Genomic DNA, 18128 nt, shown 5'->3' on the forward strand with positions numbered 1-18128 from the left:
ACTGATTACTTCATCGTTATTCTGAGTCATTGTGGCACGTCATAAGTACTCAAATACATGTATCAGATGAATGGCTATGCCATCATATTTTTTTATTCTGAACCTAGCTTAATGTGTACATGGTGGGTCCTATTGAAGATGTAATTAGACAGGTTATGGACGTGCACACCTAAATTATCCTTAATAGCGCTGCATTTTAACATGAAGATAGATTTTGTATTACTTCTTCGAGTGTTAGCACCTTCAAACGAACTTCAGGGAATTACGGTTTTTATTTGGTTGTAGTGGAATTTTGCCATATTAATCATTTGCTATTTGGATATATTATTTCACCTTAAAACCATCCTGAAATGTAACAGTTATTTTCCTCATTTTCTAGGTAAAGTTTCTCAGTTTCAGTTAAGTAGTTTGCTCAAGGTTACGTAGCTAGTAAGGGGCAGGGTTAGGCTTTCAAGCCAGGACTGACTCCAGAGCCTGGCCTTGACCACTGTGCTGTGCTGTTGTGCCACACTGATCACTTTCCACTTGATGTCCTTTTTACAGGTTCACCAATAGGATTATTCTGCTATCATCATGTCTTGGTTTGCTGATCTTGCTGGAAAGGCAGAAGATCTTTTAAACCGAGTTGATCAGGGGGCTGCAACTGCTCTCAGTAGAAAAGAGAACACGAGCAACATCATATACAGCAAAAATACTGACTATCCTGACCTTCACCAGCAAAATGCAGATTTGACGTATCAGACTGGACCTAGAGCTACTTATATTTCCTCAGCAGCTGACAACATTAGAAATCAAAAGGCCACCATCTTAGCTGGCACTGCAAATGTGACAGTAGGATCCAGGACGTCAGTGGAGGCCTCCCACCCTGTTGAAAACGCATCAGTCCCTAGGCCTTCGTCCCAGTTTGTTCGAAGGAAAAAGTCAGAACCTGATGATGAGCTGCTGTTTGATTTTCTTAATAGTTCACAGAAGGAACCTGCCGGGAGGGTGGAAATCAAAAAAGAAAGGGGCAAGACGCCTGTCCTTCAGAGTTCTCGGACAGCTAGTGTCAGTTCTGTGAACACCAGCGTAACCACCGTCAAAACCGTCGAAGAAAATCCTTCTGGAAGCCAAAGCCATGGTAGTTAATCGGTCCTCTGTTTCTTTTAGAGTTAAGCAAATTGGATGTGTCGTTATAGCCTAACACGTTCTGGTAGTGTTTCTCGTGCTCTGTCTTGTTACCTGTCCCCACTGGTGTAAGGGCAGGCTCTGAAATGTGTGGTGTAGACAAGGGGGACAGCATGGAACACTATTACTCAGTAGACACTTATAGTGGAGACCTTTGAATGTTGTCTGTGGGTAGCCCAGCCTCTAAGAGAGTGTGTCCAAAGTGATTCTCTAAGATGTTTTAAGATACAAAAAGGACAATTTTGAAATCTGAAAGAAAACATATGATTTTGGAGTTGGGACTATCCCAATTCGTTTCTTTTTGTCATTGGGATTATAAAAATGACAGGAGGCTGTCCTTTGCATATATTCTGGGTTATGAGTTTTTTCTTTTGTTCTGTTTTCCTGCCTTGCCCAGAAATGAAACTGAGACTGAACTTTGATCCCAGTTGACGGGTCGAAGGCATTGACCTAGTAGTGAAGTAAAAGCATAGAATTCTGGTTGTCAGTTTAATTTGCTGTGGAATTATCCCCACATGTACATCTTCTCGTGTGCAGAAATGAGGTTAACGTGGTAATGTGACTATTTCAAGCGCCTACTAACCATTTTAAAGTAGCAATAAACATGATAGGTTCTTGCGGGGATTCGTATAAAGTTGATGATTAATGGAAGGTTGTTACGTTCCTAAATGTTATAGCTTCTCCCCCAGTCTTGACTGTTAGTGAATAAAAGCTGTCTTGGGGCCGGCCTGGTGGTGCAGCGGTTAAGTGCGCATGTTCCGCTTCGGTGGCCCGGGGTTTGCCAGTTCAGATCCCGGGTGCGGACGTGGCACCACTTGGCAAGCCATGCTGTGGCAGGCATCCCACATAGAAAGTAGAGGAAGATGGACACGGATGTTAGCTCAGGGCCAGGCTTCCTCAGCAAAAAGAGGAGGATTGGTGGCAGTTAGCTCAGGGCTAATCTTCCTCAAAAAAAAAAAAAAACTGGGGGCTGGCCCCGTGGCCGAGTGGTTAAGTTCGCGCGTTCCGCTGCAGGCGGCCCAGTGTTTCGTTGGTTCGAATCCTGGGCGCGGACATGGCACTGCTCGTCAGACCACGCTGAGGCAGCGTCCCACATGCCACAACTAGAAGAACCCACAACGAAGAATACACAACTATGTACTGGGGGGCTTTGGGGAGAAAAAGGAAAAAATAAAATCTTTAAAAAAAAAACAAAAAACTGTCTTGTATCTTCAAGACAAAAAAGCGGTAAAGAGGTAAGGGTTTTGGGCTTTTAAGACAGGAGCATGCAATAGCAGTTGATTAATTATGAATGCACACCCCTAAATTTCTTCTCAACTACCTTTTGATTAATTATAAAAATATTTATTGAGAAGCTGCTGGTGCCAGGATACAGAATTGAATAGGTCATGGTCTAGTGGGTGAGACAGACATGTAAACATAATTTACATATAGTGTAGTAAATGTGGTCATTGAGGTCTGGTCCGAGTGTTGTGGAAACATAAAGGAGAAAGTAATTGCCTAAGGTATTCAGGTAGGGATTCACAGGGGTCTGTAACTTGAACTGGGTCTTAAAGAGTGAATAGGAGTTTTTCAGGTGAAAAAGAAGAGGGCCTGGAGACAGCAGTCGGTGCAGAGATTCCCATACTCGCTGGGAACAGTGAGTGTGCGATGGACGGCAATGAAGAAAATGAAGCCAGCAAGGAGAGTTGGGGCCTGTTTGTGAAGGCCATTGTATGCCGCTGTTTACTTGTTTAAACTCGTTATTCCCATAAGTCATTCTTGAAGGTGTTCTCTGGACAACTTGCATTAGAATCACGTGTGTGATTAATAAAAAATGAATTATTGGGTGCCGCCCCAGACCTCCTGAATCAGATTTTCTGAGGATGGAGCCGGGACATCTGAATCTTTTCATTCTCCAGGTGGTTGCTAGGCCAATAAAAGTTGAAAGTGCCATAACAATGTCGTGCTAATAGAGGTCTTTTAAGCTGAAGTTGACATGAATTATCTTCCTGCTGTAAAGGATAGATCAAAGAAAGCCTGGTTGACAGGGAGGTAAGTTAGAACCAGGTAATACGTGGCAGTTATAAAAATTAGGTTTTGTTTCTTTAGGGCAGGGTCCCTCAATCTTCGGACTATTGACATTTTGGGCCAAATAATTTGTTGTGTGAGGCTGTCCTGTCCGTTCTAGGATGTTCAGCAGCATCCCTGGCCTCTTAACCCGTTTGATGCCAGTAGCACACCCAGTTGTGACAGCCAAAAATGTTTTCATGTGTTGCCAAACGTCAGTTGGGGGGCAGAATTGCCCCAGATTGAGAACCAATGCCCTCTGAGGCCTTGAAATGCCTCGAAAGGGCATCGCTGAGTTGTAGGGGGTGACAGGGTTCAACTGCACTAGTAATGAATGCCAAAGTTGTTTTCTGAAGAGGTTGTACCAATTTATACTTCAGCTGTGGTTAGGAGTTCATTTTGCTCTGCATTCTCACCAATACTTGATATTTTTAATACACCTTTTTATGTTTTGCTAATCATGCGTGAAAAGGTTTGTCATTATTTTTTACTTCTCTCATTACTAATGAGGTTGAACATCTTTTCAAATGTTTGACTGTTGAGGTTTTATCTTCTGGGAACGGCCTATTTAAGTTTTTGATCAGTTTTTTTCCAATGGATTGTCTGTCTTTTTCCTTGTTGACTCAGGGATAGTCTTTTTTTTTTTTTGGCAGAGGAAGATTTCACCCTGAGTTAACATCATGCCAGTCTTCCCCTATCTTTTAGTATATGGGCTGCTAGCACAGCACAACCACTAACAGAGCAGTGTAGGTCCATGCCGGGGAACCAAACCCAGGCCGCTGAAGTGGAGCATGCTGAACTTAACCACTAGGCCACCGGGGCTGGCCCTCATGGATATTCGTTATATATTCCAGATGGTAATTCTTTCTCATCCTCCTCCAGTTTTATCCCTCTCTCTGGTGTCTAATTGAATAGAGTTCTTAATGTAGATGAGTTTATCAGTCTTTTCCTTATGGTTTGTGTTTTTGTGTCTTAGAAAATTTTTCGCTATCCTAAGATCTTACAGATACTTTCCTATATTATCTTCTAAAGGTTTTATAGTTTTGCCTTTCATGTTTAGATGTTTACCTAAAGTTGTTTTTTATGAATGATGTGAGGTAGGCATCTAATTTCATTTTTTCCCATTTGGAAATGAGTTATCTCAGCATCATTTATTGAAAATATTTCTTTTCCCTATCCATCTGTAATACTACCTCTGTTCTCTATCAAATATCCGTCTTTACGTTGCTCTGTTTCTGGGCACTTAATTCTGTTTCCTTGGTTTATTTGTCTATCTTTGTGCCAGTGCCATACTATCTTAATAATGTCTTTATACCATCTTTATAATGTATCTCGGTATCTCATAGAGCAACTTCTACCACTTGGTCCTTCTTCGAGAGTGTTTTGGCTGTTCTTGGACTTTTGTACATCACTTTGCATTTTAGAATTTGCTCGCTAAGTTTCCCAAAAGTTCTGTCGGTCTTTTTATTGGAGTCTGTTGCTCCTATATAGACAGTTGGGTGAGAATCAGCATCTTTATAATATTGAGTTTTCTAACCCATTGACATGATATAATTTTAACTTATCTTTAAAATGTCTTTTATTAAGATTTTACTGTTTTCTCCATGAAGGTCTTGCATACTTTTTGTTAGATTTATTCCTGGTAGTGTATATTTTTTGAAACTATTATAAATGGTATCCCTTTAAAATTTTTACTTTGTTTCTTGCTGGTGTATTGTTTTTTGACAGACAGCAACCTGTGTGTCAAAGATAGCTCTTCTTGGGCTGGCCCGGTGGCCGAGTGGTCAAGTTCATGCACTCTGCTTTGGCGGCCCAGGGTTTCTCGGGTTTGAATCCCGCATGTGGACATGGCACAGCTCATCAAGCCATGTTGAGGCGGCATCCCACATGCCACAGCTAGAAAGACCCACAACTAAAAATACACAGCTATGTACTGGGGGGCTTTGGGGAGAAAAAGGAAAAATAAAATCTTAAAAAAAAAGATAACTTTTTATTTTTCTGTATATTCATTTAGATTTTCAACAACACAATAATATCATATGTGGATAATGACAGTTTGGTTTCTTCTTAACCCTTTTATCTTTTTAAAAAATCTTTTTCTTGCTTTACTGCATTGGCTAGGACTGAAAACCAATTTTGTGTCTTGTACATATCACAAAGGGAATGCTTTGAGTCTTTCACTAAGTATGATGTTTGTGTTAGGTTTTTCATGGGTACTTTTTATCAGGCTAAGGAAGTTTCCATATATATCTAGTTTGAGGTTTTTTTGTTGAATTTTAGCCCGTTTTTCCTGTATGTATGAGATATCATATGACTTTTCTTCTTTAATAATAGGGTATACAAATCAGTTGATTTTTTTAAAACCTAAAACCAAACTTAACTTTCAGTTTGCTAATGCTCTGTTTAGGACTTTTGCATTTATTTCATAAGTGAGATTGACCTGTAATATTGTTAGGTTTTAGTATTACAGTTATGTTAGCCTTATAAAATGAATTGGAAAGTGTTCCCTCTTTTCCTATTGTCTTAATTGTTTGATGTAAGACTGAGATTGTTTATTCCCTAAATGTTTACTAAAACTCACTGGTAAAACCATTAGGGTCTGGGGTATTCTTACTGGAAGATTTTAACTATTGATTCATTTTGTTTTCCATTTATTTGATTTTGGTGAGTTATAGTCTAAGCATTTGTCTATTTTGTATACTTTTGGGGGCATTATATTTTGCTTAATTTCAGGAAAATAATGAAGGTGTCACAGCTGAAACTTTAACACAATCAGACACTAATCTAATCATTTATACTAACTCTGCAGAAACCAAAGCTTGATCAAAGATACTACCTGCCAGATATTATCTGGCTCTGTGCTAAATGCTTGTTTTTTAAAAAAAATAGGGGCCTGCTCCGTGGCCAAGTGGTTAAGTTCACACGCTCTGCTTCAGCGGCCCAGGGTTTCGTCGGTTCGAATCCTGGGCGTGGACATGGCACCACTCATTAACCCACGCTGAGGTGGCATCCCACATGCCACAACTAGAAGGACCTACAACTAAAAATACACAACTATGTACCGGGGGGCTTTGGGAGAAAAAGGAAAAATAAAATAAAATCTTAAAAAAAATAACATTAATGAAGTATAACTGACATACAATAAACTACACTTATTTAGAGTATACAGTTTCATGGGTTTCAACATGTACATTTAAAAATTTATTGGCATAAATTATCTTTATGTTCTCTAATATGTTTCTTCTCTGTTTTGTTCCTTTCTTGTCTATTGTTAATTTCTGCTTTCTTTGGGTTTATTTTGCTGTTTTTATAACCCTTAACATGGATGGATAACTGTTAATTCTTCCTTCCTTTCATTTTTAATATAAATATTTAAGACTATAAATGTCCTTCTAAATACTACTTTAGATACAGATATGCCCCTCTTGATGACGTATCTGTCAATGAAGGACCGCATATGCGATGGTGGTCCCATAAGATTAGTACCTTAGAGCCTGGGTGTATAGTAGGCTATAGCATCTAGGTTTGTGTAAGTACACTCTGAGATTCTCACAATGACAAAATCACCTAACGATGCATTTCTGAGAATATATCCCTGTCATTAAGTGGTGTGTGACTGTATATATCCCACAAGTTTGGATATATACTTTATTTCTTTTTAAAATCTTTATTTTGGAAATGTCAAACATACCAAAGTAGAGATTGATTGATGACCACTCCCCACCTTGTATTACTTATTATCCTTCCAGAGTAATCGACAGCTCATAGCCATTCTTGTTTTATTTATACCCTGCCATTTGCCACCCCTTCCTTTACCTCTGTCCTCCACAGAATTATTTTGAAGCAAATCACAGATCTCATATTATTTCTTTTATAAATACTTCATTTTATTACTCTGAAAAAATACAAGCATTAAAAACAAATATCTGCACCATTATCACCTTAAAAACTTAGTAATTCCTTAGTATCATCTAGGACCTAGTCAGTGCTCAAATTTCCCTGTTTGTCTCATAATTTGTTTTATGTATGTTGAAATGCACAGATCTTGGCTATACAGACAAATGGCTATACCCAGGTAACCCACAGCTGTATTAGGATAAGGAACATTTCCTTTGGCCCAGAAAGTTCCTCATGTCTCTTCCCAGTTAATCTCCCCACCCCATCTCCCCAAGCACCCTCTGTTCTGATTTTTTTCACCTTAGGTTAGTTTTTGTTTTAAAACTTCATAAAAATGGAATCATATATTATATACACTTTCTTATCTGACTTAATATGTCAGCGAGATTCATCCAAGTTATTGGATATATCAATAGTTTGTTCTTTTTCATTGTGTAGTAGTCTGTTATCCACAATTTATCCATTCTTTTTTATGGACATTGAGGTTGCTTTCAGTTTTTGGTTATTGTAAATAAAGTTGCTGTGAACAATTTTGTACAGTACTTGTCTTTTGTGGGAAAGTGTTTTTTTTCTCTTGGTTAAATATCTAGAAATGGAATTATTGGGTCACACGGTAGGTGTGTGTTTAATTTCATAAGAAACTGTGAAACCTTTTTCCACAGTGGTTACACCATTTATACTCCCACTGGCAATCTGTGGGAGTTCCATATCCATATGCTCCATATCCCTGTCAACATTCGGTGTTGTCTTTAATTTTAGCCATTCTAGTGGGTGTTTGTCAGTTCTCATTGTGGTTTTAATTTGCATTTCTTTGATCACTAACGATGTTGAGAGCTTTTTCATATGATTATTGATCATTTGTTTATCTTCCTTTGTAAAGTGTCAAGTCTTTTGCCCATACAGTTATAGTTTGGGTCTGTTTTATCATTTAGATAGAGTTTGTTTTTTAGCACATACCTCATTTTTTTTAGAGTAAGTAAAAAGTGTGTTTGTATCACATTTAGTAGCAGATTAAAAACAGGATGAATCTGAATTCACGAATCTCTGCCTCTTTAGGTAAGGCATTTTAGACTCTGCTTTGCTATGTAGCAAGTGGCTCTGATCTGTTACTACTCTCCTTGCCCTGAAACCCACAACTGTTCTTTTGTGCCTTTCCATTATTTTTACTGTTGAGACTTCTCCCTTTTTTTCAAAAATAATTCAAAGACAAAAGGGAGACCAAAACTCTTTATATCTAAACCCAACCACTTAAATTATCTCTGATTTTCTCCTTCCCAGAACAGTATTCTTTTATCTATTCTTTATCACCATTCATTCATTGTATCCAGATTTTGAGGATCCTTAGAGGTCTATAAAGCTCCATGTATGAGAATGAAATTTCATCAGAGGGAAGTCGATTGAGAATTTGTTTACTTGTTACGGTATTTTAGCTGTAGCAGTCAACTTGAGCCAAAAGACCTTCTACCAAAGTAAGCTACTGATGTGTATGTAGTGAGCGTTCCAATGTAACAAAAATGTATTCCTTTTTTACAGAAACCTCTAATAATACAGATTCTGGCCATGAAGTCCAAGAGGATTCTTCGAAGGAAAATGTATCGTCAGATGCTGCCTGCGCTGATCACAACCCAGCTCCTACTGATGACGGCAAATCACATGAACTGTCTAATCTTCGACTGGAGAATCAACTGCTGAGGAATGAAGTTCAGTCTTTAAATCAGGAAATGGCCTCACTACTTCAAAGATCCAAGGAAACTCAAGAAGGTAGAGCCTTATTTAAATTGTTCAGGATTAGGAATTTAACATTTCAAAAATAAACTAAAAACTTGGTTAAAGACTTGTAAAATAGTGTTTTCATAGTAATATAGGGCCCAGATTTGGAAAAGGGACCAATCATTCTCCCCCCAACCTGAAACCCAGAACACTGGCTTGTTTGGCCATTCTTAAAACCATGAAATTTAAGAACTGAGAAGGGCAGAACGTGAGTAGTCAGCGGGTTTATTTTATTAATTGATTCTGAACTTTCGAGAGGAACTGTTCATGAACCATAGGTGGGATTAAACAGAGTGGGAGGCTCTTGTAGGCAAGGTCACAGTATTGCACTGCTCCAGGGGACGTCAAATGAACGTGGAGTTCAGTTTGAATAGTGTCCTCTGGAATTGTGCAGTGAGGTGACCCTAGAATAGAAAACCCACAGCTTCCTCAGAAATGGATAATTAAAAAGTAAATAATCCCATGACTGAGGTAGTGATGGGGCAGTATGTTAGTGCTATTGTAAGTGTGGCTGAGGAGAAAACAAAAGAGAGGAGAAATCTCTGCATTGGTTCCTGGTGGTGATTCAAAAGAAGTGTGGGGACTGTGGGAAGAGTTTTGCCAAGACATGGATGGAGCCCCTGCAGAGTGCAATAGGATAGTTTAAGACTCGTTGGACTGACTTTAGAAAAGGCTTCACCTTACCCAGACTGATGTAGACATAGAAATAGAGCTTTCCCTGAGACCCTGTACAATTTGCGTCAACTTAAAAAAAAAAGGTTTTTTTGCTGGTAAACTGCAATTACAGATAGTACATGAGGGTATGGAAATCTGCACTGCATTGCTCTTTCTGCACCAATTTCCTAGATTAAAAGAATAGCATCTTTTTGCCACAGTAATGGAAAGAAACATATTCTTTTCTGTGTTTCTCTTCAGCATTTGTTTTTGTTTGTTTGGCCTTACTGGGGTGGACATTATCTACCCTTGAGTTGGATTTGCTTTCTTTCCTGTGTCTGGCAGAACTCCACCAATCCATTGACCATTTTAGTCTTGTGAACTCCCCACTATCTACTGGCCTTGGCTCCCAGATGCTTTATGCTGTGTCTCCAGAGAAAACATTTGTAGAAGAGCAGCTAGCGTCATGCCCCTTTCCACCCTTTCAACTGTAATATAAGGGTGAATGTTGGCCTTGAAAAATGAGTGGCCCATTTGGAGCAAAAAATTTGGAGATATTTGTAAGCTCCTAATTTTGGCAATAAGTAAAACACTAAAGAGACTCAAAGGAGAATCTGTGTGTGCTCAGAGAAAGAAGTGTTTGCTTGAATAGAGAAATTGTATTTTTTTTTAGAATTAAACAAAGCAAGAGCAAGAGTTGAAAAGTGGAATGTTGACCATTCAAAGAGTGATCGAATAAGTCGGGAACTTCGAGCCCAGGTAGATGACCTGACCGAAGCGGTGGCTGCAAAGGATTCCCAGCTGGCCGTACTGAAAGTGAGGCTGCAAGAAGCTGACCAGCTCCTGAGCGCTCGCACGGAAGCATTAGAAGCCTTACAGAGTGAAAAATCACGGTAGCCAATTCTATGAATAATGAAAAAAGGAGCTAGAATCATGCTTTCTATATAAGTAATGATAAACGTTGCAATATGTACTGCCTTATTAAAATTTAGCTTTTGGAGATTTACAAGAGGGAAAATTTATCTTTGGTAATCTTGGAAAATGTGTGTTAAGGAAAATGGATTTATTGTTTGAATCTTGAGGTGCATTGTTAGCGAATTCTGAATTTAAAAATATTTGAAGAGCATACTGTCATTAGTCTTTCAACATACAGTGATACGTGGTGTGTGCTTACATTTGGATGCCTAAAAATATAGATTACATTCCATTAAAAGAGAAAAAAATTTCTTTAAGAATGTTTTAGTTAAACCATCTTTTTTGTGCTTACAAGCTGATGCTCTAAAAATTATTCTACCTTATCACCTGTACACTTGGAAATGAGTTGTTTCAGGTGATGTGTTTTCTTTTAGAATAATGCAGGATCACCGCGAAGGTAGCAACCTACAGAATCAAGCGCTGCAGACTCTTCAGGAGAGACTGCATGAAGCTGACGCCGCCCTGAAGAGAGAGCAGGAGAGCTATAAACAGATGCAGGTTAGAATGGGGACCACCGAGGTCTTTCGTTTCTGGGACGGGGAGGAATGGCTTTATGCTGTTTCATAACACATTCACTCATTAGTAACATTCTGTTTCTGTGACAAAAACCACGCATTTGAAAATTTAGCTTGATCCTTGCTAAATTTATTTAATTTTATGTATTGAAATATAATTAAAATAGTTAATATTCATTAGAGATAGAAATCTTTTCATTTAATTTGGTTGTGCAACAAACATTACTGTTATTTGATTAAAAGCTGATTTGGGACATCTTGTTTTTTTTTTATTTAAGCTTTTTCTGATGCCAGTTTAATCAGATTTATTTATTTCATGAGAAAATTGTGCATAATATTTAGAGTTTTACTCTTAAGTGAATTTTGTCATCTAGTTCAGTGATTCACAACCCTCTGTATGCATTAGAATCACCTATGTAGCTTATTAATGCTTTCTGATGCCAGGTCTCTGCTCCCAGAGTCTGATCCCACTGTAGGAGGTAAGGCATAGACGGTGGTGGTGTGGTTTTACAAGATTTGCAGGTATATCTAATGCGCAGTCAGGGTTGAGAATCTCTGGCCAGGCTATCTTTCAAACAGGTGAAAATAGTTCAGCCCGGAAAGTAAATATCAGCTAATGTGGATTTTTGAAAACTTTATTAATATATTTTATTTAACACTGTATATCTAAAGTACTATCATCTCAAAATATAGTTAATATTAAAAATTATTAATGAGGTATTTTACAGTCTTTTTTGTATACAGATTCTTTAAAATATGGTGTATTTTACACTTAATTCGGTCATTAAATTTTCTTCTGAAATACTTGATATGTATTTAGAGTTCATAAAATTTACAGGTGAAAGAATAAATTCTCATACCCAGGTTGTTCTAAACGTATTCAGAAGTTTTCCACTTAACAGACAGTTCCCCAAAAAGTTAAACATATGACCCAGCAGTTCTACTCCTAGGCATATACCCAAGAGAAATGAAAATACATGTCCACACAAAAACTTGTATGTGAATGTTCATAGCAGAACTATTTATAATAGCCCCAAACTGGAAACAATACACAGGTCTATCAGTTTCTGAATGGATAAACAAAATGTGGTATATCCATACAAGGAGATCTCATTCAGCCATGAAAAGGAGTGAAGTGAGCCAGCCCTGATGGCCTAGTAATTCAAGTTCAGCACACCCTGCTTCAGTGGCCCAGGTTTGGCTCCCACATGCCGAATTGCACCACTTGTCTGTCAGTGGCCATGCTGTGGCAGCAGCTCACGTAGAAGAACCAGAAGGACTTAACAAGTAGAATATACAGCTCTGCACTGGGGCTTTGGAGAGAAAAAAAAAAAAGAGGAAGATTGGCAACAGATGTTAACTCAGGGTGAATCTTTCCCAGCAAACAATTTTAGAAAAAAGAATGAAGTACTGATTCATGCTACAACATGGATGACCCTTTAAAACATTATGCCAAGTGAAAGAAGGCAGACACAAAAGGCCACATTTTGTATGATTCCATTTATATGACATGTCCAGAGTAGGCACATCTATAGAGAAAGAAAGTAGATTAATGTTTGCCAGAGATTGGGAGGGAGGGAGGGAGGAATGACAGAGGATGAAAATGTTCTGAAACTAGGTAGTGATAATGGTATGTGACAGTGGTTGCACGACTCTCTGAATACACTAAAAACCACTGAAGTGTACACCTTAAAATGGTAGACTTTATGGTATGTGAATTAGATCTCAGTAATTCTTTCCCTAATTGAATTACTAGGTTTTATGTTTAAATTTAAATTGGTTAAAATGAATAAACTTGAAAGTTCAGTTCTCAGTTGCGCTGGACACATCTCACGTGCTCAGGGGGCAGCAGGAGTAGTCCTCCTGCTGCTTTTCTTCAGAACAGGAGTTAACGTTGGATCAGAGGTTTGTGGGCTTCAGATATTGGCATGTAACTCTAAAGGCTTTCTGACTTCTGCCTCACCTTCTGAGTTTTTTGATGATGGGAGCTTTTGAGAATGAAGATAAAATATAAAAAATTCTCAGAACTAGATAGGCTAGAAAGTGACAGACCATGTGTTTTATAGAATGTGCTTTAAAAATTTCTTAAGCTAAAAAATTACATTGAGTAGTTTATTAGAAAATTTGAAATAAAGGGAAAATGTTAGCTGTGCTATTAGAAAAGATGCAGCTATTTACTTGTTTCCTAATAGACTATCTAGTTTTCTCTAGGCCTGTTATCCATTGATCAGCTGGTATCAGACCAGACCTAGTATCCAAGTGACTGGGTTCACCTGGGGAATTTCTTAAAAAACAGATTTTCAAGCCCAGTCTTGGAAATTCCAATTCGGTAAGCCTGGGAAAGGCCTTGGATGGCTGTATTTTTAACAGACTCCCTAACTGATTGTGATGCATTGCCATGTTTGAGAGCCACAACCCCACAGGATATCTGAATGGATGGTTGCAAAATATATCTCAAAGCAAAATGATGTAAGTATGATATAAAACTTTGTCACAGAGTGAGTTTGCTGCACGTCTTAATAAAATGGAAGTGGAACGTCAGAATTTGGCAGAAGCAGTTACTCTGGCAGAGAGAAAATACTCAGATGAGAAGAAGAGAGTTGATGAGATGCAGCAGCAAGTCAAGATGTATAAGTCCAACTTGGAGTCCTCTAAGCAGGAATTAATTGACTACAAGCAGAAAGCTACTAGAATCCTCCAGGTAAGCGTGAAATGTACACTTCTGAACGTTAAGAGATGCCGTTTAACCGGGAGCCACGGAGACTGTACAGATCTGTGGGATGATTGGTTCCTGTTTGGCTGGGCTGGCTCACTTCAGACGCCTCACTCTACTTGGAAACACTGCGGAGAGGATGCAGTGTCTCTTGTTCCTATCGCTTTTTTTCTTTTTATCTAAAGTTCATTCTGCCACTGCCTAGTTCAAGTCTTCAACCTTCATCACTGTAATAATATTCATGGTTGTCATTAAACAGTCGTTTATTCTTTCTTGTTGATCGTCTGTTGAAGTTTTCACAATAGCTGGTCTAGACCTCCTCCAGCTCTCAGCATCGCCTCATCCAGCTTGTTCTCTGTTCCTCAGACCTAAGGCCACCTTACCTTGTACTTTTCTAAAAAGACTGCAGTTAGCAGACATACCTTTAAACTTCTCTCTTTGCCTCTCATAGCAGAGGGAAAAACGTGTCCTTCCATTTTTTTTCTAGAATAATTTTCTGCTTGTGCATTGATTCCATATCTTCCCATCTCATTTAAGCCCTTTCTCCCTAAATTTGTGCTCTCCATCTGTATCTTTCTGCTGCCTTCTGGCTCAGGTTATTCAAGAGCACACTGTTACTTAGTGGAAGAATGAAGACTAGATCTTGGAACTCTTGCCTAAGGGAAAAAACACTCCTTTTGGCTTTTTTAACCACTTTCATCCATTTACCTGTCCTTTCTTTCAATGTCAGACTGCTGTTGTCATTTTAGAACTAATTTCAACTCCTTCATTGTAATTTCTCTCCCCATTACATTTTTGAAACTGGCTTCTCAAAAGTCTTTAATGACCTAAATATATTTTTTCTGTCCTTTTCTTAGTTTGCATCCACTTTGATTTTGGTAGAGCATTTGACACTATTAACCCTCCGACTTTCTTGAAACTCTTGCCTTCTGATGCCACTTGCACTGCCTTAGGTCTCCTTGTCCTCTCTTACTGCCGTTTCTGTCTCAGTTGGACCCTGTTACCAGTCCCCAAAGAGGAAGAATCATCTCAAGTTCTATCCTACACAGAATTTTTTGTTATTCTTTCTTACTTTGCATTATCATATACTCACTCTGCTTCTGTCACCTCAGTGTGACTTCAGCATGTCTCCAACCCTAGCTTCCTGACCCCAGTTTCTAAATGTCTGCCATGCTTCTCTGCATGGGGTGTCCCAGTCCCCAAACCAGCTTCTCCTTCATTCTGCTATTTTGATAAATATTATTGCCATCTTCCCAGGCAATAGAGCTTGAAACTACAGTGTCATTTTGACTCCCCCTTTTTCCTTTAGCCCCAACCTCCTATTGGTTATGAATGCCTTTTCCATTCCCTTCATGAAACATTGTATCCATCTCCTCCAAATTCTTCTTTCTGATTATTTTTGTTGCGTCACTCTAATTTGTTAAATCATTTAAAAGGTACTATTCGCTAGGCACTGTGATAGCTGCTGAGGATACAAAGCTCAAAAGATGTGTCCTCTTCTGCAAGGAGTGTTCAGTCTAGTGGAAAGACACTGCGGTAATTGATGTGATGAAATTATTGATACAGTAAGCCGTTAAAGTCTGTCTGAGGATGTCAGGGATCACTGGAGATGCTGTATAAAGAGCAAATTGCCAGATGAGTAGGAAGTCTTGTGGTAGGGAAGAGATGTCAGATAGAACAACCTGTGCCCAGAGCAAAGGGGACCTGAGGGAACGTGATGTATTTAGTGGACTGCAGCTAGTTCCCTATTGCTGGAGCATAAAGTACTAGAGATAAGAGATGGGAGATAAAACTCAATGGCAGGCGGAAGGCAGATCACAGATGGCCTTGCATGCCGTGCAAAGAAGTTTCATAGGTGATGGTAGGGAGTAAGGGGGTGAATTTGAGCAGCATGAACAGATTTGAGTGCAAGAACTGTGGCAGTGATGAGGTTAGGGGAGAGCTGGGTCTCCATCTTGTTTACCGTTCTGTCCCCAGCACAGTGCCTGGCCCTGAGCAGGTACTCAGTAAGTTGTTGAATACATTGAAGGGATGAAGGCTGGGTTGGTGAGATGTAGATAGTGAAGAGGCAAGTATCAAAAATAACGGTAAGAAATGATGAGGATCTGATCTAATTCATGGCAGTGGGGATGGCATATAGGGGACAGCTTATAGAAATGTGGGAGGTGGAATATTTGAGACTTGGAGATTTAATTGGAGGAAGTGGGAATGGCAGGTGGAATCCAGGGTGACTCCAGGTTTCTGGTGTGAGTGTATGAATGATATTCCCCTGTACTACAAAAGGGAAAACAGGAAAGATGGCAGACTAGGGTTGATGGAGATTATGACAAGTTCTGGTGAGTTTGCAAAATTGATGTGACATTGAGGTGAAAGTTTCAGAAAGGCACTCAGAAATATAGGCCTGCCAGCCCCAGTGGCCTGGTGGTTAAGTATGGCACTCTCCACTTCAGCGGCCTGGGTTCAGTTCCCAGGCATGGACCTACACCACTCATCTGTCAGTGGCTGTTTTGTGGCAGCGGCTCACATACAAAAAGAGGAAGATTGGCAACCGTTGTTAGCTCAGGACAAATCTTCCTCAGCAAAAATAAATAAATAAATACAGGCCTGAAGCTCAGCAGAGGGGTCTGGGCATTAGCCATGTGGACATATAAAATCATGTTTATTATAGAAAATTTGAAAAATACAGAAAAGTTTGAAAAAGGCATCCATAATTCTACCACATAGAAAGGGAAAATTATTTTTGACGGAGGAGAGTGTCTTTCACATGTTTGTGTTTAACGTGAAAGAGCTGATGGTCCTGTTATTACGGGCCTAGAATTATAGCACTTTTTAAACTAATCTTTCCACATCAAATCTCTTCTTCCAACTCATCCTTTATCCCAGGGGTGGCAAACTTTCTCTGTAAAGGGCCAAATAGTACATAGTGTAGGCTTGTGAGCTATGTGTGGTCTCCATCACGTAATCTTTGTTTTTATTTCTTAGGATCCTTTAAAAATATAAAAACCCTTCTTAGCTTGCAGGCTGTACAGAAACAGGCCACAGGCCAGATCTAGCCCATGGCCCATAGTTTGTGGACGCCTGCATTATACCACTGCTGGATTAACCCTCCGAAAATGCACCTCTGGTCATATTGCTTCCCTGTCTACTTTTTGGTCATTTGTTTTAGCCTGCCAAATAAAATGAAAACGTTGTAGCCTGGCAGCTGAAGCTCCCGCAAAGAGGTCCTCATGCAGTAGCTGCGCTCATCTCACGGAACTTTCTTAGAGCGCTCGTGCTTTTGCGTTTTTGTGTTTTGCCTTCTGTTTTCTCTGTCCCTGGTAAAATCCTAGCCGTTTTTCAGGACCAGCATAACTGCTGTCTCTCAGGTAAAGCCTTGTCTTCCCCAGAGTGCTCTCTCCTCCCGGAACTTCGCAATAATCTGACCGTATCCTTCTCTCAACTTGTCTTTCCTGCCTTCTCCTGGGTTCTTGTAACAGACTTCCCTTTTCGTTTATAAGGCAGAGGGTGCTATCCGAGTGAGGGACCTTGGCTTTTTTACACAGGACACTCGGCACACTGCCAAAACCATTGTCAGTGCTCCATAAATATTTGTTGAGTAGAATGTTACAGGGGATAAAAGGGTAAGAAAGGATGAGAAGAAAATGAGAAAAGCCTTGTTAATAACAAGTTTTCAACAATAGCATGGTCCTAGGGACACTGTTTTCCAAGGACACGGTGCAGCAAGGCCTGTTGCATTTGTATCCCAGTGGGTTTAATCTGTGGACTTTGTTTGATGGAGAACAGAATTGGAATATTTCCATAGAGGTTTAGTTGGTACATCGTAGATGATATTCAGTATACAAGCTAATCTCTGGTTTGCTTAAAGATATTTCTTTGTCTACAATAGTCTAAAGAAAAATTGATCAACAGCTTAAAGGAAGGATCTGGTTTTGAAGGCCTCGATAGCAGTGCTGCTAACAGCATGGAGCTGGAGGAACTTCGGCATGAAAAGGAGCTGCAGCGGGAGGAAATACAGAAGCTGATGGGCCAGATACATCAGCTGAGATCTGAACTACAGGTAAGCTTCATTGTGGTTTGGCCTCACAGACGACCTTGTGCCCCCAGCTGCTATTAGCAGTTCAAGAGGTGATGACGTCTGTATTTGGGGGGAAGGTAGTATTCGTGAAGTAACGTGTGAAACTTCTGCTGGAATATTAGTCACCAGATAGGAGTAAATGTAAAGCAGTAGGTTTCTTGTCCACTGATTACCTGTCAAGTTGTGGGAATAACAAACGTAGGTGACCAGATTCATGTTCAGCTAGTTCTTACCAAGTGCTGCCATGCCAGCATCTTCTGGGCTCGGAGTTATACCAGGGAACCAGACAGAATCTTCATATTTATGGATCTTA

The 18128-nt window shown here is 39.5% G+C and overlaps 1 protein-coding gene across 1 annotated transcript in view; it reads left to right on the plus strand.

Moving 5' to 3' along the window:
- The window catches only part of GOLGA5 (golgin A5), a 33308-nt gene that overhangs the window by 1708 nt on the left and 13472 nt on the right, over positions 1-18128 (plus strand). The window contains exons 2-7 of the mRNA XM_070514215.1: positions 544-1120; positions 8647-8874; positions 10211-10430; positions 10887-11010; positions 13525-13728; positions 17627-17797. Of these exons, the coding sequence (XP_070370316.1) occupies positions 574-1120; positions 8647-8874; positions 10211-10430; positions 10887-11010; positions 13525-13728; positions 17627-17797 (1494 nt within the window). The 5' untranslated portion in view covers positions 544-573. The remainder of the gene's footprint in view (positions 1-543; positions 1121-8646; positions 8875-10210; positions 10431-10886; positions 11011-13524; positions 13729-17626; positions 17798-18128) is intronic.

Source organism: Equus asinus, chromosome 7 (assembly GCF_041296235.1).
Source record: "Equus asinus isolate D_3611 breed Donkey chromosome 7, EquAss-T2T_v2, whole genome shotgun sequence".
Lineage (NCBI taxonomy): Eukaryota > Metazoa > Chordata > Mammalia > Perissodactyla > Equidae > Equus > Equus asinus.